Source organism: Anarrhichthys ocellatus, unplaced genomic scaffold, assembly GCF_004355925.1.
Source record: "Anarrhichthys ocellatus isolate YVR2014 unplaced genomic scaffold, GSC_Weel_1.0 scaffold483, whole genome shotgun sequence".
NCBI lineage: Eukaryota > Metazoa > Chordata > Actinopteri > Perciformes > Anarhichadidae > Anarrhichthys > Anarrhichthys ocellatus.
The window spans coordinates 1-23,775 of NW_022280457.1; the positions used below are offsets into that span (position 1 = coordinate 1).

The window sequence follows — 23,775 nt, forward strand, 5'->3', positions numbered from 1 at the left end:
CCTCAGCTTTCTCAGCTATAGAGCAGTACTAACACTCATTACCCCCCAAAGACGTGAATGTTTTTCAATTCAATGCATTTTTGAATAATTTTACATCAATTTGAAAGCTGTGAACTTTTCCATATTCTCCAAATCCAAAAAGTAGATTCAGAAAATATTTTTGTTTGAAAAAAACAAACAAAACTGACTAACGGTTCACTAATAATTGTTCAAAAGGAGCATGACTTGATCATACTACTACTAATAGCCTCTAGCCTAGACCCTGAGTTCCCACATCCAGACCTCCAGGCACACCTGCACCAGCTGATGCTCATGCACTGATTCAACAGTAAGAGCTGGTGAGGTGCATCAGGTGTGTTCACAACATAACACAAGGGATATGTTGCTTACTACTATTCTTGTGTAATTGATTTTCTTTCCGCTGCCAGTACATTGATGACGATGACAGCAGTGTGAACAGTAGACGGGCTACTGCCAAAAGACTCGCATTTTATGGGTTCACTGTGTTTAGCAAATTAACATTTATAATAAAGGCATCGTATTCAAACAACTTCTTGTTCTGATTCATTTACTTTTTTAAAAACTAGTAGATGATTTCTTCTTATCGTCAATATTATGTATGCTTTCTACTTGAAGGGCATTCGATCTAGTTAACTAATTCATTTCCCATTCAGTGAGATTCACTGTACACCATTGTACCAGTGCTTACAGTGATCACTTTAAGCCAACCTTTGGCTGGCTAGTTGTGCCGGACATTATTTTTTGATGCTATATTGTACAGGAAACAAATCATATCACGTTAGTTCTCATTCCCCGTCTCATCCCGCGTGTCGGCTCTTCCAGATGCTTTCTGCGTAATCTTTTTTATTTATACGGCTTAGACACGGCGCAAAAATGCTTAGGTGCTGCGCCAAAGCCGTATAATGTCTCGGAAAACCCTGAACAAAACGGAAAAAGTGCAGCTCTGCATCACTTTTTTTCTCTTTTAGTGAGTGTAGACAGCGGTGAGTGTGTTTCTTCCACACCAGTGTGGTTACAAAGGTCAAGATTAAGCATCCCTCTGGGAGTGTGTGACACCACCGTGAGTCTTCAAGCCCTTAGCCCACCTAATGCCTGATCTACTATGACCATGTTTTACTGTCCAGGTTGGTTATAAGGCCGGACAATAATACCAGACCTGGCTACTGTTCTCTGATCATTACCATATGGGGAGCACTATTGCAGCTGAAACCCCTTTCTGTGTCCGTTTCCTCTCAAACAGTCCTGACATGCTGAATAATCCCATGACTCCCAGTAAATTCTCTCCTGTGGCCAGCACAACGCAATGCCGCCAGGGGAGGCAGCTTGGACACTGCTGTTGTGAGGTGTATGTCCCATTAAGTGATAAATATAGCATGTCATTATTTCAAATATCATTTAGATCGTGTGTATCTAGTAGGACTTAAATGTTTATTGGTCCCTACCATATGGAGGAGCAGGAATGTTATTGGAGTATACACAACTTACAAGTTTCTCAAAACAGTAAAGTAAAAATGGAGTTATACCTACTGTATATTAACCTTAAAAAAATAAAATAATAACCCTCACCCTAATACTATCGTGCAACACCAATCATTCACCCCTATCCACCAACTGGTAGGGGAATTTTAAGAAGTTAAAAAAACTGAAAATATGCACTATTACCAATCACATGACATCGTTCACCAGTGATGATGATCTGGCAGTGAACAAAGCTGAGGGAATATTGTGACTAGTTTGGCTGACCAGCCTGTGCACATTGTAACAATGGAAGCCAAATGTTGTGTTTCTTTTTGGTTGCAAATGGTCAGTTTGTTGTCTTTAAACACACTCAGTTACATGTTAGAGTACAGTTCCAGTTTAAGTGCACGTTAACAATAGCACAGTTACGAAACAGTACCAAGCCACATCAGTTGGGTGTTACAACGTAGCAGGTAAGAGATCAAATACAAACCAGGAAGCTCAGTCTGAAGGTTTATTTAACACAAAGAAACCACTGGGGGTAGTCATTTCAAGCCTGTACAGTACAACACCGGAACATTACAGTAACAATGTTACAGTGTCTCTTACATCTCATTGCCAACAACAATGTAGCACAAAGCTACAAGCTACATGCTACAGTCCACCTGGATAGTGCTCTTGTACATATTGTTGCTGGCAAATAAATACATCTGATCTCTTCATCATATTGCAACATGCTGCCCCGTAAGTTTAGCCAGGACCAACTTTTCTGCCACACTGGGTAACAGCTTTTATGGGACCTTCTGCAGAGGCATTCCCACTGCACCAACACTGTAGTCTACTTTACAGTTGGTGGACGTATTACTGGCGACCAAGTGCAGTGTTGACGTTGGTGCAATTTGGACATGCCAAACCAAGCAATTGGCTTTCTCTGAACGGGATGGCAGCCCGAATGGCCACGCCCCAAGTGAAAAGGCCTATTGTCTTCTTCTACTTGGGCACCCTGTCTCAATACGGTCCTTTTCAGAGAGGAAGTTACCTAGAAAGGGGGGAAATAATTCTGAATATTTCATATTTGTGTCAGAGCTAAATTAATTTTCTCATTTTCTGCTACTAAGGTGAATGTTGTATTTATTTATTTTTTTCAATTTCCCATGTTTGGCCCTTGCATGCAAAGCACTTCTATAAAGTTTATGTTTATCGTTGGAGATGTCGCTGTGTAATTACCATTTACATTTCTTGTGTTATACTGTTGAAAATCATCACTTCTTCTAAATCAGATTCTGGTTATCACTCATGGAACAACCACTTACAGATTTTGGTCTCAAAGGTGCTACATATTTCATGTAGTTCACATTTTGTGCCACTAGTCTTAATTCTGACAAAACGGTAATTTGCTATACGTCCTTCTCATTTGGTTACAGGATTTAACCCGCTCAATCACAAGTCATTTGGGTTTGATATATCAAAGTTCAAACACCACACAGAGCACCTTTGAGAAAACACTCTGCAGTACAGTTTTTAACTTGTGTCAACGTTGTTCTCTTTTCCCTCCTGAAGCAAAGCTAAGCCGCCGCCTCAGATCTCCCCTAGCAAGTCCAGTGGAGGAGAGTTCTGTGTGGCCGCCATCTTTGCCTCGCCTCGCTCCTGGTTCATCACCAACCCTAACATGAAGAGAGAGAAAGGTTAGACCATGGCCTTGGATACTTTTTGTATTTTTCTAGAGTCAATTGACCTCATGCAACATTTTCAAATTCCTATTCATTTCTTTTGTCTTTTGTACGTTGGGCCAGAATGAGTGTACCATTTCAAATTCAGCAAAGACGCCTAACTTGAGATAACTGACTAAATGAAGGCTTAAACATTAGCAATATCGCCTGTGTGAAAATGAGCATTGAAAATTGAGAATTGTAAATTACAATAACTAAGGCCCCAATAACAACATATTAGGCTACGCATCCTGCCCCACATGTCCTCTTTTGAAGTCCTGCTATCAGAGATTCATAGGAAGGAACGTCTGAACATTTTAACAGCATCAGCAACTGAATAAATTGACCTGCAAAGGCCAAGTTCTCCTAAATGACTTATACAAGCCATTAAGAAGGAGCCTGTTGTACGAGTGGTTCTTCCATGAGGCCCAAATCCAAACACGTCTTCCCAAAAGTCAATACCAAATTCCGTATGGATACAACATCTTGAAAAATGTTTAACTGTCTGCATTTTCTCCCTCATTATTAGTAATGCATGTTTCAATAATGATTTTAAGTAGCGGCTGCAGCAGTATTTTTCCTTATTGTCTTGTTTTACGTCCCATTCACAGATCAGGCCAGGCAGTCTGTTGTCGACTCGCTGTACATCATCAGTTGCTATGGTAACTTGGTGGAGCATGTCCTGGAGCCACGGCCAATTAGCACTGCTCAAAAGATTAGTGATGACACACCTTTGGAGCTCAGCACCTGTCCAAGGGCCTGCTGGACTCTAGCCAGGTGACACTTTGTCGACCACTCGATCCTTGAAAAAGTGCCTCTTATGCAGTCAGTCTCATAGTTGATTTGTCTTTTGGAGCAGGACTCCACAATGGAATGAGCTGCAGCCACCCTTCAACTCCAACCACCCCTTGGTGTTGGCCTCAGACCTGGTGCAGTACTATCAGTATCTTCTGGCTGGTAAGCGTCAAACAAATCGTTCTTCATGTGTTCATTGGCTTACACAAACAAGCCCATTTACTTTATCAAGTTGTGTTCAAATAGAATGCAAAGTAACATTCAGGGATGTATATGTTAATGTATAAATACATAACAAGTCAGTGGAAGAAATAGAGGCCAATACAAATCAATACAGATTTGCTTTAGGCAGCTCAAATGGATGTGTTTGAGTTGTCAGCTCATTGGCATTTTGATAAAGAAGGAAACATTATGATCAGTTCAGAATTGATTTTGATTAGTTTCCATACCATATGACAACAATATACAGGCTCAGGGCAGTTTTACAAATTCAAACCCACTGTGTGTTGAGCTTAACAATTTGTGGTAATAATAAAAATGACAGCAGCATGGCAGGCAGCAGTATACACTGCCTGAGAACCAGACAAATCTGTGACTTCATGTTTTATTTGGCAGTTGTGTCTGGTCCCCCTTTTGGACAAATTTCCAGCAGCCTAAGATATGACGGACCAATCACAAGCGTTTATCCAATGTGGGGGGTGTTTGAGACAATGATGATGCAATACTGATATTTAAAATCAGCTGAGTTATGTTTTAACCGATATCAAGTAGCCTGACATCACCAGACCAAATCACAAATACTCCATGCCAGATCATTTTCTGTTGATCCGTGCTAGGTTACATGTTTCTTTGCTCTAGTTGGTTAAAGGTCTAAGCAATTCTGTCCAGAGGCATCTTGGCCTATACGTGCATTGATAACGCGCCTTGAGACTACAAACAAATTGAGAGGTCTGGCGATGTCAAGCTAGTATACTGCTACTCGCAACCCCACAAATCAGAATTTGGGTCACTGAAAGTCAGAATGAAAGCACACAGTCTACCTCAGTTTTCACCGAGGTTGTCAAATGTATCTTCAAGCAAAATGTGATCAAAATGATTTGAAAGATGCTATCATCAAAAAAGAAAATCCCACATCTAGTTGCTTTAAGAGGCCTTGAATATTTAACAAAGTAAGGACAGTGTAGAAAGAAACGTTTACATTTTAGATAAATCAACCATTTCAGCAAAATATTCTTCCAGTTTTTGATTTTCCTCGGCTTTTTCTTTTGTGCTCTATTCTGCGCTCATTGACTGGTAATGCCAAAATGTTACGCTAAAGAGTCCATTTTTTTTTCTTTAATCCTAATACACCAATGTCAAATCAGCTAGTAGTATTATTATCAGTAATATTAATTGCAAAAAAATTGATTTGCTTCAAAAGGGGCAAATACACCAATGGCATCAATACCGTTTCTACACTGCATGTACGGTGTGGTTTATAACACGTACCCATCAAAATATCTCCAACATATAGTTGTGTGTATGTTTTGGTTGCACAGGCTAACGCAGCCATGTTCTTTACTGTATGCACCATTAGTCAAGGGGGTGACCCCTATTCCCTGCTGATTTTCCATGTTGACTGTGTTGAAAGCCAGTCCTCAGCCTCTTATTGGTGCCACATGCTGAGAAGAGACTTCTCCAGTCAGCAGCCATAACATGTCCTTTCTCAAAAACTTGGGTAAAAGATACTTCCACTATTTCTACCATATCTTCTGAGCCCTGTCAGAAGTCATTCCTGTTCTTCTGTTTGGGGCTTCACCTAGAATCCTTCATTTGCTGGCCACACTACATGCCGGCTTCAGGGCATGCTAGCACAACGCTTTAAGATGTCGCACTCAGACCAATTAGCTGACACCCTAAACTCTCTCTAATTCAATAACAAGTACAGAGCAGTGAGCACTTTAGGTGGCCCTCTGAAAGGCCAATTCGCAAAAGCGCAGAGTGCACACGGATGGCCACACACGGAATCAATCCACCCCCTGGAACAGGCTGGCGTTTTGAGCTCACTCCATAATTATAAACACACAAAATCTGTAATTAGCTCATGTGGCTGCTCCAGGGCAAGTGGTAGCTGCGTTTACCCTAATCTCTCTACTCGTCTCCGTTGACTTCTGCAGTGCTCCAGGTCTAACTGGTAGGATATTTTCCCAAATTAGTGCTAATGGTCTCTCCTAGTGTCAGCGCGATGAGGACACGTTGGAGTGACGGGCATGCGCCTCAGCTTATTCCTCCATTCTCTCTGCCAGCATGGGCAGTGGAACTGGCTGCATAATGAGAGAGATTCATTGCATTAACATTTACATCCAATTAACAATATCCAGATAACACTGCCCCCTCTCTTTATTCCCCAAACCAACCAAGTGTGAACCAATGCGAGGTCATGACGCTATAAACATAATTGTTCAGCCCTCTACCCACTACGTGTGCTCCTGCCATTTTCCCTCCGGGTCAACGTCCTAGACACCACCAACACCGGCCGAGTTGCTTTTGGAGTGCAACCTTCCACTTCTGCGCTTTTCACTCGAGCACAAACTCTCCACATCCTCTTTCTCAGCATGAGTCCCCTTGCCAGCCCTCTCTTTCCTCCAGGGCTTGGCAGCACAACAGAGAAGTGATCCAGGAGAAAGAGTCGATTTGACCTCAGGATGAATTACAGCGCAGCCATACGCCCCTTGTCCAGTTGCCTCTCGCTGAGCGTCTGCAACTTGCCGCTGCGGATGAAACTGAAAAGACACACGGTTCTTACATGCAGAACAAATTGTGCCATCTAGGTCTGATTTACATTGCCAGTACAACAATCACAAGAGAGAACAAGTAGCGAGAGAGGAAATGAGACGAGAAGGTTTTTGCTATGAGACAAGAAACAGAAGCACTGGGGTGCTCCATTAGCTCACCTAGTTGGCTGCATGTCGCCCCCTCTCTCTCCACTTTCCTGACTATCACTATCAAATGAAGGCAAAAATAAGTAATCTTTCAGAAACAGAAGTACCAAAAGAGTCAAAGAATGAGGGTAAGGAATCTCGATAAATATCCCCCGTAGCTAATTGGCTAACTAACAGATTTTGTCTCTAAAAATGTGACACAAGGCGGAGAGGTGGCAGCGCTTGATTGGCAGGCCATGGTTTCTGGTCTCGTGGCTCTATATTGGATGACCCAGGCTGATTAAAAATGCAGTATGCAGGGAAAGGAATAGGAAGGGGAGAGGAAGGGCCGGGGTCAGGCCAGACCGGAGCCTCCAGGACGGGATGATAAAAGGCAGCAGTGGCGCCACTTCATGGTCACTATCTCCACCTGTCCATCTGTAGCAGCTACTGGCAGCACTCAGCCTCGCAGAGGACAGCAACATGCAGCACTGCCCTGGAGAGATAAGGAAGAAAGAGACACACACTATACAGTATACTCGCAAATAGATGAGATGCTGTAGTGTGATCTGGCTTCATAAAAGCAGTCTGGATCCAAGTTGTTAGTGTTTTGGGAATCCTCTATCTATAGCTGAGGTGGAATCACAGGATTCCTGTCTGTGTCTCCAAAAGTACTCATTTGTCTCATCGGCAAGTGTGTGAATGGGTCTTTTTTTTCTTTTTGGCCAGAGGTGTTAGAGCTGGGTAATAACAGAAGGACTACTCTAATCCCTAGCATAACAGCGTCTATACTTTGATGAATGTGAGGTTTTCACACCCCCATTAGCTACATTCAGACTTTTTATTCGGAGTGAGGTTTTTTTCGGGGTGATATTTACCTAGCTGCCCGCAGTATGTTTTCCAACACCTCTTTCCCCTGGCCACAGAGTTGCTCTGAAGCAAACAAACTGGTGAATAATTTACCACCTGGATATCTGGCTGGCTTCTTTGAGCCTGGCAATGACGGCAGCAGCAGAGGCTATGCTTTTTGGCCGTGGCCCTCCCCTCCCTACCTGTCATATAATGTGCTAATTGTGGAGACTGACTGACTGGCTGGCTCGGCCACTCTCTTGGGACTTTGAGGCCCATGACAGGCCAGCCACAGTAGCCTCGTCAATAGATCTAATTGCTCCGAGAGAGGGGCCAGAGTGAAGGCCTTGGAGCATCAGGCGTTTGGTAAAGAGAAACCATGGCGCCATGACTGGGTGAGTAATCAAAGAGAGGCAGAGAAAGGATGGGGTAAGTGTAGCGCTGGCTGAATGAAGGAACTGTCAGTCAAATACGCCTTGAATGATATATAATGACTAAGCTATCCTAGTCTGTCAGTGTGCCAGCACCTATCTGCCAGAGTACTACTCAGAAGAGGAAAGCAAGAAGAGAGGAAAGTGAGAAGAGAGACAGGTGGAGCAGTCGAGAAGGAGCCGAGCAAGTGAAATGTCTGGCAGCTAAGTGTGGCAGGTCAAAGTAGAGAGAGGAAAAATTAAAGACCAACAAAATGAATCTTTAAGAAAAACCAATGAAAGAGATAAAGGTGAACAGAGTGGCCGGCCCAGACAAGCCGGCTGTCCTCTGTCCACCGTGCAGCCAGCTGTCCAGATCTATCAGATTGTTAGCACCTTATCTAGCCCTGGAGATCGGCCTGTCCGGCCCCTGGCCCAAGGCCCCATGAGGTCGGGCTACATCAATACCTAGGCAGCCTTTGTTCTTGTTCTGACTCCCTGCTTCACTGCTTTGGCTAACAGGCCACTGGCTACCAGCCTTCAGCACAGCAAAACACCACCCTCTCCACAGTCAATAGAGACTGTGACACACACAAATCAGTTTCTCTGCAATGGAGGGACTTTTTCTGCTTATGTGGGTATGCAAGCTCATATTCATCAGGGTTGTTAATGAAGAAACACACCAAAAGCAAATGAATCATCCTACTCGTTAACAAGAAAGTTATTATTGTGAGTTATCTGGAAATCATGTTTCATGAATTACAGTTTAAGCTTACCTTTGATGTCAACAATCATAAGCAAATAGCATGTGAGTCATGGCCGATTAATCGTTTCCATTTTATTTTTCTGCCTTTAGCTTATAATTACATAGTCATTTCTTTCTTTTTTATGATTTGTAATAGAGACATATTCAGAAAATGCAGTCACAGGCAAAACATCATATAACACAGAAGTAGACTTCGCTCATCCCTCAACCCCCATAAAAATATCATAATGTAGAACGTTTTCAGGAAAATCAATAGATGTTTATGGATAAAATAAGCAGACGAGACTCTCTGTTTTTTGGCTTATCAAGCAGATTAAATGCCAAAGACATGCATGTGCTTCATCACATTAATGCAAAATGTATATAGAAATATGACCATACAGCAACCTTGCCTATTGATTCAAAAGGCTGCAAACAAGGAGCCCAGTGGTATTAGAGGCAGAGATAACAGGATATGAATGGATGGAAAAAGCTCTGACGGTAAACTAATGTATATATTTTCTCACTACATATCGTCATATTATCATAACCCAATGTCAACGACTTATTTTGACATGAACATTAATGGCTTTTTGTATGAATAGCTTATTTCTTCAATGCTGATCCCATGTTTCCATTTTCTTCGTCTTCCTTTTGCAGCAAACACATTTTGCATCAGCAGGTACTAGTAAGGCCAGGACTTATGCACTTCTCCATGGGTTAGCAATGGTACAGTGTGTTTGGTCCGCAGAAGGCTGAGAGTCAGCACATGTAGCAACATGACACAGGGTCATTGTTGGCATTGAGTAACATATACAAGCATGCGTTTCTGGTATAGCGTATAATTTAACCATCATGCCATGCTAAAGCTGAGTTCCTTTGGAAATTGAACAACAATATATAACTGGAGCCGCTAAGGCATTTTTATTGGTCAAATATTCTGTGGCGTATTGAATTGATGCACTAGCTTCCCCATTACTCTTTGATCATTTCTAAGTAATGCCTTCATGCTTTGCTTATTCTGTGGTATTTCTTTAAACCCATCAAAACACGGCCATTTCTACTGTGCATTCAGACTCCTTTCTTGAGTGCAGTGCAATAAGTTTGCACTTACAAAATGTTGTCTGTGAAATTGCATTGACGTTCTGTCTCTGAAGAGCCAGTAATGAGCATTATAAAAGCAGAAGGCCAAGTGTCTGGCTATCCGGACACTAAGATGGGTAGATATGACTGTAACTGCTGGGGTCAGTCTGGCTCCTGACATGCACACACACGCACGCACACACACGCACACACAGACACACACACGCACACACAGACACACACACACACACACACACACAAGAAAGGTTGTGTCTTTGCTTGACCTGTGGGGATGACCACTAGCTCCCCACACCGGAGCCTGGCTGTGAATCTAGCCATTGAAAGCCCCCCTCCCCACTGGAAACCTGATCCAGCCAGTCCACCAACTGCTTCAGAACATCAATAATTAATTAGGGAACAGTTATTGGCCCCAAGGGTCAGAGAGAGAGAGAGAGAAGGAAGGAGAGAGAAAGGGAGGCAGTGGGAGTAAGGGCAGGGGTAAGAACTGGGGGAGTTGTGATTTAGTTTAATAAGTAACACAACACAGGCTTTGTTCTTCTCTCTTCCATTTTAAAACGACACGAGGACGCTTCTGTGTCCCTCTCTCTACTCTTCAAAATTACAAAAAGAAATACGAAAAACAAGCACATCCATCTTTCCAAAGAAATAGTCCCTGTGAGAATTTGCTGTTGAGCTTTTACTGACATTTGTTTTTCTGTGTTGTGAGGACCACAAACTGATTTCCATTTGCCCCTTTCATTTGTTTTATTGTAGTGGAGACAGAACTGTCAGAGATAGACACATGACACTAACGCTTTAAGAAGTCTAAACAATGTCTTACGACACATTTGATACAACTATTTAGTTCTATGGTATGGCTTGACAGTAGGAGATTGTTTTGGCCACATTGTCACAACTTTGTTCACAGACATATTGCACATTCTATTTTAGTCGTTTGTTTGATAACTCCTCCCCCTGCCCTCCTGTGTGTCCCATGTCACTCTCTGATGTCTTTACTGTGGAAATTGATTTGACAAGTCACACTTTTCTTTTACAAGATTGTCTACAAGTTAAGTTGTGTTTTTTTATTTTGTATTGACACTGTGCGTAGTGCATCTATCTCTCTTGGTTTCTGTAGGAGGTGCTTTTTTCTCTGGTGGCTGCTCACTCTGCCTACCCAGTCCTGTCAAACCTGTTCTTTATTTGTTCAACTTCAATTATACACACAGCGATCACTACTTCAGAAGCAGCTGTAAGAACTGTGCAGACCTCATACTTTATAAGGGGAAAGTGTGTGTCGGGGTGAGGTGGGGGTGGCTGTTGGTAAGACAAAGTATCAAACACCAAACTACCTTCATCAGGGGTGTATGAACACCTGCCACGTGTGTGAGACTGTGTGTGTGTGTGCGGACAGAGACAGGAGCACCTCCTGTGCTCCAGATGTGGACTTGACAAGTTTATTAGCCATTCCTGTGTTAAACAAACCCCATCCCAGAGACAGAGAAAGGACTGATTCTACACATTAGGCCTCATTCTCCACGCCTGCTTATTCAAGCCTGCAAGAGCCCCATCTGTCTCTGGGTCACCCTCTCTCTCTCTCTCTCTTTATAGCACACACACATGCCACACAGTTTCTCTCTCACACACTCCACTGTACACTCTATTTTTCACACACACTGTTACGCACCTATATTATATGAGAGAAAGAAAAACATGGGATTTCTGTTTTAGATGGACTGTTATATCTGCCCATGGCATTAACAATACCATGGGCAGTCATCACATGTAAGAGCTGATATTTGAGCACAAAATAACTGCTGGGACTGACTTCAGCCGACATATATCGGTATCAGCTGTCAAAGTCCGTAACACACTTTAGTGAACTAGTTGTCAGTAATGATTTTCTTTCACAGGCTAATGTATGTAAATAGTTAATGGCAATATGTAATTCCCTACTTTGCTGCCCCAGACTGCTTCAATTGACTGATATTCCTCTGTGATGGCTTTACACTTTGAAAGATAATCATTATGTAGAAATTAAACATGAAATACTTTCATTTTAGAGATTTTGAAAACTAGATAATAAAATAGATATTGAACATTGGGACACAATATTGCAAGCTTCAAAATATCAAATGTCATTATTGTCATGCCATCATATAATTGCGTGTGTGTGTTTGTGTTTCCTTAGCGATGCCCCCAGGAAGTCCAGGCCCGATCACCCGCCACGAGTCGTCAGACAGCCTGGCATCAGACCACAGTGGGCAGGAGGATGAGGAGTGGCTCTCTCAGGTCAGACCTCTTAACCAACATTACAGTTACGTTGAGTTAGTCTGTGTCAAGCAGACAAATGAGTGACCTTACCTGACTATCCTTGAGATCACACCCAGAGTTCGGTTGCTGTGGTCTCATGGCTTACTTTGTTGTTTTGGCAAAAAGAATAATTCTGATTCCATAAAACAATATTAAGAGTTTGACCGTGAGTGTGATTTTTTTGATATCAAGGCTTATTCTACAACAGGGTTGCACAACAAAATGAAAGTTGCAGTCCCTTTATGCTACACAAGAAAAACCAAAAATATATACATTTTTTTATGGTGGAGTAGAGGATGAGTTAAGGTGTCTCACACCCTGAGGAAAGAAGCTGCTCTGTCGTCTGGTGGTACAGCAGTGGATACCTCTGTATCTCTGGCCAGACTGCAGCAGGGTGAACAGGCTGCCGCCGGGGTGAGTATAGTCTTTTAATACCCTTTGGGCTCTGCGCAGGCACCTCACCTCACCAATCCCACTGATGCTCTGTAGATGGGTATCACTGATGTTCTGGGTGGTTTTAATCACTCACTGTGGAGCCCTCCAGTCCTGGGCCGTGCACCTGTCATTCTTGTTTGTAATGTTTCCTTTCAGGATGCTTTCTATTGCTCCTCTGTAAAAGGTGATGTGTTTATTTACCTATGTCGTTAAAGTCACCCAGCTGGTACCTCCACAAAGTGTTGTCCCAGTAAATGTTTATTTATTAGGGCCCAACACATAGTCAAAGAGCGGTGTAATGAGGGCTGAGCACATGTATGTGTGAATAATGGGCACTGACTGTGAGCAGCCAGTGATCGGAGAGCTTCTTGAACTTTGGGTGTTAACTTAAGGCCACGCTTCTAATAGGCTTGTTGCTCAGATAGGTATATCCATATGAAATCCAGGCATTTTTCCATCTCAATTATGACAGCTGGTTAGTAAGAGAATTCCCAATTCTGACCAAATAGACCAAGTAACTCAAAACATTAACGTTAAGACTTTTGAAGCAAACAGCTGTTTGTTTAGCAGGGACTTACCGTGCTTCCATCCAAGGGGAAATGTTTGCTGTTTAATTTAAGATTAAAGCAGCTCTAATCAATATTTTACATAAATGAAGATCGAAAAGTCTATTAGAAAAATCTGTAGTTTGCAGCGATGAGCCCACAGATTGTGGATCATCACCCTCAGTTGTATAGGTTTTTTAAGCCTCTTCGGCCTCTTCTTCATTATTGCAGTGTTTTGTCTCCAACTCCTCTCTCATTAGAGTTTTATCCAACTGCAGCAGAAGCTGTCAGCTGGAAAAGCTCTCATAAACCCACTGGGAAGTATCTTCCCAACACTAAACAGCAGGCAGACAAATTAAGAGATGAGCTGGTGAACATAGTGGAGCATTTAGCAGCTATAGGCTCGCTATAGACTATTTCACTCTGGAAATTACATTTGTCCAAATGAATGCTTATGTTACCCTGTGTCAGGCTACTGTTTGCTAACACACTAGCCAACCACTTTATAAGGTTGGCCTGTTCCACTGCCCCCAATTTGCCAAACTGCATTGATTGCAGGTGTAAGGCATTATCTGGATTTTGAAAACTTTGACATTTTGGGAAGACAAATTTGCATTGTTACCAAGTGAAAAGTAGGCCTGCTGATATAAACTTCAAATACCCGATCTGTCACTGCAAGGATTCTGTCTTCAATGTATTCTACCTTTACATTCGCTTCTCTATTTATATTTACACAAAGTATTTGGAACTTAATTATTTGGACTCATACACATTTACTCTTCTCGCTCAGTTTACATTACATTACAGTCATTTAGCAGACGCTTTTATCCAAATAAATACAATAAGTGTATTCAACATAGGTATTCAAGAGAACTACTAGCCACCAGAAGTCATAAGTGCATCTCCTTTTTTAAACAAGCATCTAAGAGCATAAACCAGAGCAAAAGTACAGTGCAGAAACAAACTAATATGAATACAATGAGTGCTAAGTGGAAGGCTCAGTTTAAGTTTAAGAAGACTACGCACTTTGTGGCTTCTTCCTAATCACAAAAAGCATCCTATATTGTGCTGAAATGTTCACAGTATTTGTTCAGGCCATGTTAAGAAGACCCAGAACGCACACCCTGGTCTTTTCAGCTTGGTTAACCCTCAATGCACTCATCTCTGGTGTCGGCAGGTAACCCACTACATTTTCACCATCAATAATTCCACTGCATGCATAATTCATTGGTTAAAATGCACCCCACTTAGCTTGCAGAGGCCCTCGTCCATATCAGCCATGATAGCTTGCCAGGAGCAAAACTATCCATTGCACTAACCTAGATTTTTGGCAACTTCCTGTCAGAGCAGTGGTAGTGATGTGTTCCTCAGTGGTTGGAGATGTAACAGTATGGCTCTTTATACCTGGCTTAGCGTGTACCTTAGATGGTGTGGTACCAGTTCTTGAGAAACATCTCAGACTATCAATGGCTTTAGGATGAAAGTACCAAAGCAAAATAAAACAAAGGTTTATAGACCAGGTAGACAGGGTAGTTTCCCAATCCTCCAAATGTTTTGGAAAGATTAGGACATATCAAGCACTAGAGCTTGGAGGATTGTGAAATGCTGAATACATATCGGCTATGTTGAATTAGAGTCTGAGTACTGCCTTGTGGATTTCATTAAATAATATCAGTGGCCTTCATTAGATTATCAGCAGGCATTTTGGCGTTGAGTTGGGATTTAGGATTGATTGGCTATCCCCTAATGAAATGTGAGGTTTTCCTCCATGTCACTGCTTCATCTTGCTGTGACATTGTGCCATTTACTGCCTGTCATTGTTAGTTGCTCTTCAGCTGGCTGTCAGTGGACAACGGAACCTCTTGTCCTTACACCTCCAGACCACCTCAGGTCTCTACATCTGTCAATTTTGATGTACTGGAAAGGATGTGACGTAGCTCAGAGCAGTTGATGGATGGTAAACTTGGTCAAGGTTCTGTCCTAATACATGCGTTCTAGGACACTATAGGCATGACGACAACACAGCAGCAGTTGTCCCTTCATTGTTAACGTGTAAAGTATTAAATACCAAATACTTTTTTTTATTTATTTTTTTAACTAATTGATGGCTTGTGCTGCTATATATCAGTTTTTAAATATCAACCGTCAAGCCATAACACAAGTCGATGAAAATGATAATATTGCACACAGTGAAGGACTCCCAAAAATGTACTGATGCATCGTTGTTGTGACCTATGGTGCCAGTTGGCTACAGGTTGTAGGAATATTGTGAGACAATGGAATCAGTTGCACCACTCGTCATTGTAACACTGGCTAGAACTCGTGTCCAGTGCAGCAAGTTATGATTTGTTATAACAAGAATATCAGGATGTTAAGACCTGTTTGAAAACATGCCCATTCTTGGACTGCATTAACCACAGTGTACCGCTTACTATAAGTATTACAGCCCTAATACATACTGCCACAGCCTAACAACATAATGCCTACTTGCTTTTCAGATTGTTCTGAAAATATTTGGCGATTTCAACTTCTGAAATCGCCAAATATTACATAGCCAAGAGTTTGACATTCATTTTTTGTGTGCTGTTTTTTCACCCCACCTTTGAGTATCGCTTCCAAAACAGGAATAGACTTCTTTTTTTTTTAAACATAGTCGGACGACCCTTCGTACAACCTAATTAATTTGAAGCATGCAGAGACCTTTCCAGTCATTCGACCACTCAGCTAAAACCAATGCATGCACCTGGCAAAGGCAGTAATGGTAAATATGAGGCAACATCTCATCGGCTCTGTTCGTTGCGATTACAGGGGAGGGGGTTTATGGTTGACACTGGACTGCAACATCTGGGACTTCCATCCTACTGCAAAGAGAACCCACTGACAGCTGTCCAGTTATGCGGCTGGGCGTGACATTGATGGTGTTAACTGGCAAAGCAGACACACACACACACACACACACACAAAAAGTTACAATCATCCTACTTCCTTCTGTGGCCTAATTTGCACAGCTGTGACAGACCTCCTACATCTAAGCCTGTATATGCATACATGTGTATAGACCCAGAAGAATTAAGAGAGTGTAAGCTCTCACTCTTGTCTGAGATGTTGGCACCTGGCAGCCAGAGATGGAGCGAGACTGAGCTGAGTTCTGGGCAGAGGTGAGAGACTAACACATACAAAGTAAAGATAATGAAATGTGAACAGTGAGACACCAAGTGGCGTGTTAAGTGCTGCAGGGAGATGAAAAGTCAGAGTTAGCGCGGGAGAGCAGTGAAAACTGGGAGTGTAAGGCAGGAAATGGTTAGTCAGTACATTCAAGGCAAAGAGGAGATAGAGAATGGAGCAGGCAGTAATAGTCCGACGTTTGAGTCACCCACTGCGTATCCCTCTCTTATCCTACTTTCAGCCAGTATGAGTGCCACTCAGCTCAGGGGCCCCTGGACCGCCTGCCATGCCAGCGCCGTCTTATTCTCCCAGTAGGCCTCACCTCAGCCTCGCTGCCATGCTTTTGCTAGTGTCACACTTTTATTAGCCCTCCGGGAAGGCTTCCCATCATGCCGCCAGCACTCCCAGCAAACACAAGACCCTGACGACTTCTGACAACATCCTCAGACTTTTTAGTGGTGCAAGAGTACAGCGAGCTTTTAGTTGGATGTCATGTAACAGAGTTCATGTGAGTACTGTATAGGGTGAGTATTGGTGGATAGATTGACACCAAACCACCTTGTCAAATCCACTCAGGGTGACTCCTCAGGATTACTTCCAGGACTATATCCTTGACTAACTGCCAATGGATTAGTAGAGGAAAGTATGTTTAAGAGAGATGCAGATGTGTTTTGGGTGGAAATGTATGTCTGTTTGTCGTTTCGACGGGCAGTCCTCCAGTTTGATAACTTAACGCACCAGATGGCTTATTTACACACTGGACAGAGCCGTCATTGGAAACAGTTCGGAAAATGACTGGCACATTCCAAAAGTACCTGGTGATTGGATGAACCACCTGTCAATAAAAGTCTTGATGAAGCCGGTCCGGAGAAGAGCAAAGACATCTTTTCCATGGAGAAAAGCCTTCAGTGTCATTCTTTGCTCTGCTTTCAATGAAGAAATGCTCTCCAGTTCAGATATAACTGAAGCTGCCTGTCACAGGACGCTCACTGGTCCGACCACGAACGCATTACTTGAAGCCTTTTTTTGTGATATGTGATCCTGTGATTCTTGCGTGATTTCATGATCACAATACATATTTCTCTCCTTTCCTTACTAACCTTTACCATTGTATTCTCAGGTGGAAATTGTGACCCATACAGGGCCTCATCGGCGACTGTGGATGGGCCCCCAGTTCCAGTTTAAGACCCTTCACCCTTCAGGCCAGACCACAGTCATCTCCTCCTCATCCTCAGTGCTTCAGTCCCAGGGCCCCACTGATGTCCAACAGCCACTGTTGGACTTTGACACAGACGACTTGGACCTACACAGCCTGAGGTACTTAGAAAATATCAGTTAGAATACACCCTGTTGTAAAAATCTTGGTTTAGAGATGCATTAGCATAAATGTTGATGTACAAACGAGCACACCCTATAGCAGGCATGGGCAAACTACGGCCCATTGGGCGTTTTAATCCGGCCCGTCAAATATTGGTCCATACTATATGTCCATACTATTACAAATTGTCCATACTATAATAAAGACTAGGGCTGGGAAGTATACCGGTTTTAATTTCCCGTATGATATGAATTCTTCACACACCATTATACCGGTGCATATCCGAAACAACTGCTGTCTGCTTTCAACAGGCAGCGAAATGTATTCTGTGCCGCTATTACACAGCGGACAGGGCTAGTTGTCTTATATGTATTGAGAGGGAACCCTAGTCATGGTCATAACTTTTTCAGTGGGTCGCGGGCCTTTGCTTTATGCAGCGGAGTTATTCACGCTCCTTTCCAGCATTTACGGCACTTGTTCGGCGGTGCAGGAAAAACACCGACCAATGCGTTGTAAATCACGTCACGTGATGCAGTTTAGCCAATAAAATAAGGGTATTCTGGTACGTTTCCTGACGCCAGTGAGATGTACCCACACCGTGACACAGGGGGAGAGACAAGGAAAGACATTACAGAGCAGACCTCTGATAATGTTAGATGTGACAGTCAAATATTTGTATGATCCGGTCAAAGAATCAAACTGCTAAAAAGACCACAGTCATTAACCTTTACACTAAAAGCACTGTGTCAAAAATGTCTGCTTAATGAGTAAGTGCACGATAAAATATGCATTAATGCGATAAAAAAAATACCGTGTAAGATCCCAGCTAACTGATGCACACCTCAGATCTGTTCTGAGAATTGCCACAACCAAACTGACACCAAATGTTGACGCACTGGTTAAAAAGGGTGACCAACAACACTGTACCCACTGAAATGAAATGCAAGTTACTTTTTAGGTCATGGCTTTTACTTGTAATTTATATTAGTTCACACAAACACTCCATTCATCTGCTACTGGCCCGGCCTGTCTGTCATATTGTAAAACTCAATGTGGCCCCCGAGCCAAAAAGTTTGCCCACCCCTGCCCTATAGTAATCAAAGCCCTTATACATGATGACATTAACATGTTTTTATATTATATGTACTTCTGACAGTAGAGTAAGTCACTATAAACCTATATAAAGTCAAGGAAAATAAATAATACCGTGATATACCGTGAAACCGCCAGAATCTTAAAAAATACCATGATACACATTTTTGGTCATACCGCTCAGCACGAGTACAAATACACACTATGGTATCAGTCTAAATAAGAAAATATCCTTTTAGCAAAGGGGTTTGCAAAAATATACTATTTATTTTTTTTATACAAAAAAGGTTTACCAGAAATTATCCTTACAAGAGCATGTACAAGAATACTGTTGTCATAATCGTATATTTCCCCACAATTATCACTCAAGTGTAGGCATCACTAAAACAACAATCTCAGAACCCATCGGCTGTGGGTTTGAAGACTGATTAGCTTTTGGGGCCAAGGGGCTATGTCTGGGGTTCCGGTTCCGGAAGCCAAGACTTCCTCTTCCATATGTTGCTCATTGTTTGTCAATCATATCATAGAAACTTCAGATACAATACTGGAGTTGAGAAGTAGCCAGTTTTAAAGCTAATTTTAACCCCAAAAAAATAACAAAATGTACATATACTGAATGTGTGCAGAATCCAGCCGGTACGTTCAGAGCCAGTCAGCATGCCCGGCTCATCACGGCTGGTGGCAGATCGTAGAGGGCAGTCCAACCTCATGGACACAGGATCAGGTAGGAATATTTTTGGCTTCTCTCTGGTGTATTTGAATACAACCTCATTACATTGCTTCCTCTATTTCATCCTTCTCCTACCTGTTTCAATTAGATGTAGTTCATTCTACTCCATCTACCTTACTGCAGTCTCTCATTGTCTGAAGGTGGTGTATCCCATTAATCACAATGTGGTGCTGTCTACGTGGTCCATGTTTAGGTATATCTACATTCACAGTCAACACGACACATTTTCAAAAAAAGACAGTGTGTAAGACACTAGTAGCAGGTAGCAGTCGATGCCGTTCTTTTCCTACTTGACATTTACACTTCCTGTATTGACCTCTCTCAACCACGTCGACTGACAACTGAAGTCTCAGTGTTACAATACTGTTTAATGAGGCAATGGAAAAGAAAACTAAATTGTCTAAATGTGCCTGATTACAGTTAATAATAATAAATAATGATACATTTTATTTGTATAGCGCTTTAAAAGGTACTCAAAGACACTTTACATGGTAAAAACAGAAACAATAGAAGATGACATCATAATAGTAAGGAACAACACGAAAAAAAGTACGATGATGTACGAGTTGTACCATCTTACCTGCTTCACATGTTCTAACCCCCCATGTTCTTCCCTGATTGGAAGGACTTAAGTTACCTTGGGAAAGGGATGCAGAGGGAGTGACATTGTAAAGACTTTAAAACTGCAAATGTTGTCATCATCAAATATTCTACGATGATTTCCCATCTGAGAGGTCGTTAAGAGATGTGGTGAATGACTTGTTTCGAGGTTGTAGCTAAAGGATGTCCGCTCCGCTGAAATCGCAGCGCAGACGATATATATGAGTCAACTCTAAAATAGTTCAAAAATTACATTTTTGCTTTTCAGCTACGTATAATTACCTTATTATTCACTCTGTTATTTAATACTCAGTCCTCTTGCTTTGTATAATGCTGATATCTTATTAGTCAGCATGATATCTACTAAGGACCTCGTATTGGGAATACTAAGCTGTGTGGGAAATCTCACAATTCCTGTTGTGTGCTGATTTGCCCTGTGTCAGCGAAATGTTGTTAAAATGTACATTAACATCCCAGCGTCACACAACATCCTCCAACATGTGTAATTTGTCATAATTGTATCAAACATGCTTGATAATACATTAGCAGTGTTCCTACTTAGAAATGAACATTTGTATTGGAAAACAATAATCTATAATTATAATTTATTCATATCCTGAGCATATTACTGCCTACTCTAACTACTATTTCATGTACTCTGTTGACAACCTGAGTTCAATGGTAAAGGGTTTTCCCTTGCTGTTGTCTAACACCAGCAAAATCGCATCCGAGTGGATTATAAGTAATCAGTCTTTTAGCCATTCAGCAGCTTTGCTGCGTCCCACCATGCACAGCTGTGAGTGTTGCACCGCATCCATGTTGTTTTCCTTCCTATCGTTGTGTGCTTGGTGCCCTTATTCTGTAATTAGATAGACTGCGATTGTTTGAATAGGCCTGTAAAGTCTATCAGCCATCGAATACGATTGATTTAGTTTCAAGTGATTTTGATGTCCCTCTACATGTCTCCTTTAATCTGGTTACGATGTTAGGCTAATCCAATCACACACAGATGAGAGGATTTCCCCTTCAAAATATGTCTTTTACTCTCAAAGTATAATGCTGTTACATGGGTCTTGTGAGTGTGCGTGTTTGTATGTGTGTGTGTGTGTGTGTGTGTATGTGTGTGGGGATTATGCCTGGTATTTGCTGCCAGTGTGGGTGAGGGAACCATCACTTATTGCGTGACATTATATCCTGTTGCCTTTTGTTTGATAAAAGAGATACAGGAGTGTCTGTGGCGTCTGTGGCATTATCTGCTGTGTCTTGAGACAGAGACTTCACCCATCTGATCTGACAGATAGCCACCCCTGGCTTTTTTTCACTCGGGTGTCAACAAATATTTACAGCTTGTGTCACAAAAAGGTGTGTCACAAATAGTTTCACATATCTGGTAGGATGTTTTTCTTCGCACCCTTGCTCTGCTTTTCAACACATACCAAGAGGTGCTTTGCAGCACACACAACTGTAAAAATGCACATGAACGTAGATATGGTTTGTTTGCCACCTTTGTTATTTTCAACTGAACACTGACTAGTTTGGACATAGATTGTATATAAGATGGACGACATGTCAGACTTATATACATAGACTGTATAAATTGTTAGCTAGCTTAGCAACATCTACATTGACAGTAAGATTCAGTGTCAGTAGACACGCAGATGACGTTTCTGTAACATGAATCGTGAGTCTGTGTCATAAAACATGCATCAATTTGAGCAGAAATGTATTTATAGAGATATTATGGTTAGCTGTTGTAGCATTCTAGCCAAACAGCTACCGTGGTGCTAACATCGGTTAAGCAGCTTGGTGGCTTCAACACTAACCAGCTGTGCTGTGCTTCAATTGGGTCGGTGAGGTGTATGGAAATAAATCATAAATTGAGAGGTGGAAGATTGGTTTTGGATGCTGCCTGATACACAACATCAGCGTAATCTAATATGGGTTAAATGAGATGCAATGCAAGTTTCTTTCTAACAGTCAATGAAAAGCAGTTTCTGGATCGGGAAAGGACACCAATAGTTCATTTCATCCACGATGTAATTACTATGGCATGTCCATTTAAGTTCAGAGTCAGACTGAATGCCCAGGTATTTGGTGTGTTCAACAGTTTGCAGTGGCGTACCATCAACTCAGGCTATAACACATGAGTACGCTTTAGATTTAGATGTAATGCTTTAGTGTGAGGTTTAGTGTTATTCACTAGTAATTTATAAGCTGCTAGCCGGTGTTGAAGGCTGCTAAAATCATTCTGCAAAGCTGATTCAATTTGTTTTAGATGTGCATATTACCGTATCATCCACATAAAGCTGAACACAACATTCAGAACAAATTGAGGAAATAAAGTGGACCCAGAGTTGAGCCTCGAGGCACGCCTTGTTCTTGTACTAATGTATCAGATGTGCTTCCTTGAATGGCAACACATTGTTTTTCAAATACTTTTGCCACAAAACAAATAACAGAAGTTCAAGTTCATTGTCACCTTTCTGCAAGGCAGTGATGTGTGAACATTTTCATGTGGCAGGTATTTCACGAGTCGATGAATAGATGTTAAAGAGTTCACAAAAAGGGGACAAAAGAATGTGGGGCGATTCAATAGCATCCAAGCCAGGACCACCACTCCCTCTTGGATCATTCAAGGCACTCTGGACCTCAACAAGTGTTATCACTGCTTAATGGATGACATATTTATTTATTGCAGAACTGATGTAATATATGTGCCACAAATTTAGGTTATACAGTATACTTAGTTATTTGTTCTTTTCCATGTGGGTTTTGATAAGATTTTTGTTTTCCATATTGAAATATGTCTCAATAGAGACTAGAGGGTGTTCTATGAGACTAGAGTGTGCTACTTCAATAATTATATATATGTTTTGTGTTTGTTATCAGTTATTGAATAAATAAAACTTATAGCAATATATAATTGCATTGTGCATTTATGATTCATTAATATTTCCAAGGCAGCGGTAAAGACTGACCAGTGGGATCAAGTAGTTAAATGTTTGCTCCCACTTTCACCAGTTAAAGTACATCATCAGGCCTACTCTTTCTTTCTCCTTCTTCTCTATCTGTACCCTTCCGTCTGCCCAAAGTCGTATTCGTGGTTCTTCTGTCTCCAGCCGTGTCCTCTGTGTTTTCAGTTTCTTTAATAACTGGTTCAGAGCAGAGAGAGGCAGGAGGACAGAGCCAGGCGGAGGGATGGAGGTGATGCTTATCAGTGTGCATGTGTGTGTGCGTAAGGAGGGTTCATTGTTGTGTCCTGCCACTGCCATGGCGCCGCCTCTTATCACACACGCACACACACACATCACTTTTGTCTCACCCTGTGAGGAACATGTCTGTGTGTGGCACAACTATCCAAAATAAGTTGAAAGTAGTTTTTTTTTTTTGATTGAAGGAGACAATTGATACTCAAATTAAAATCAAAGTATGTCCATTGATTTCCAGTTGTGCTAATAAGAACACAGTGATAACTGGCACAAAGTTGTTGAATTGAGGTTGACACCTTTCTGAGAATGTTGTAGCACTTTAGGTTTAACCAGTGGTGGGCCGTCAGGGCCAGCTAAGCCTTCTCTGCTGGCCTAAACACAATCACAAAGTTTTTCAC

At 41.9% G+C, this 23,775-nt stretch overlaps 1 protein-coding gene across 1 annotated transcript; it reads left to right on the top strand.

The window, feature by feature from the left end:
* The first annotated feature begins 34 nt into the window (after window positions 1-34).
* On the top strand, window positions 35-23,775 carry LOC116401490 (breast carcinoma-amplified sequence 3-like). Its single transcript, XM_031879906.1, has 6 exons — window positions 35-3,164; window positions 3,800-3,965; window positions 4,048-4,145; window positions 12,162-12,262; window positions 17,549-17,745; window positions 19,465-23,775. Exons 1-6 carry the CDS (start codon window positions 3,149-3,151, stop codon window positions 19,814-19,816), a joined length of 930 nt encoding a protein of 309 aa, XP_031735766.1. The 5' UTR covers window positions 35-3,148; the 3' UTR covers window positions 19,817-23,775.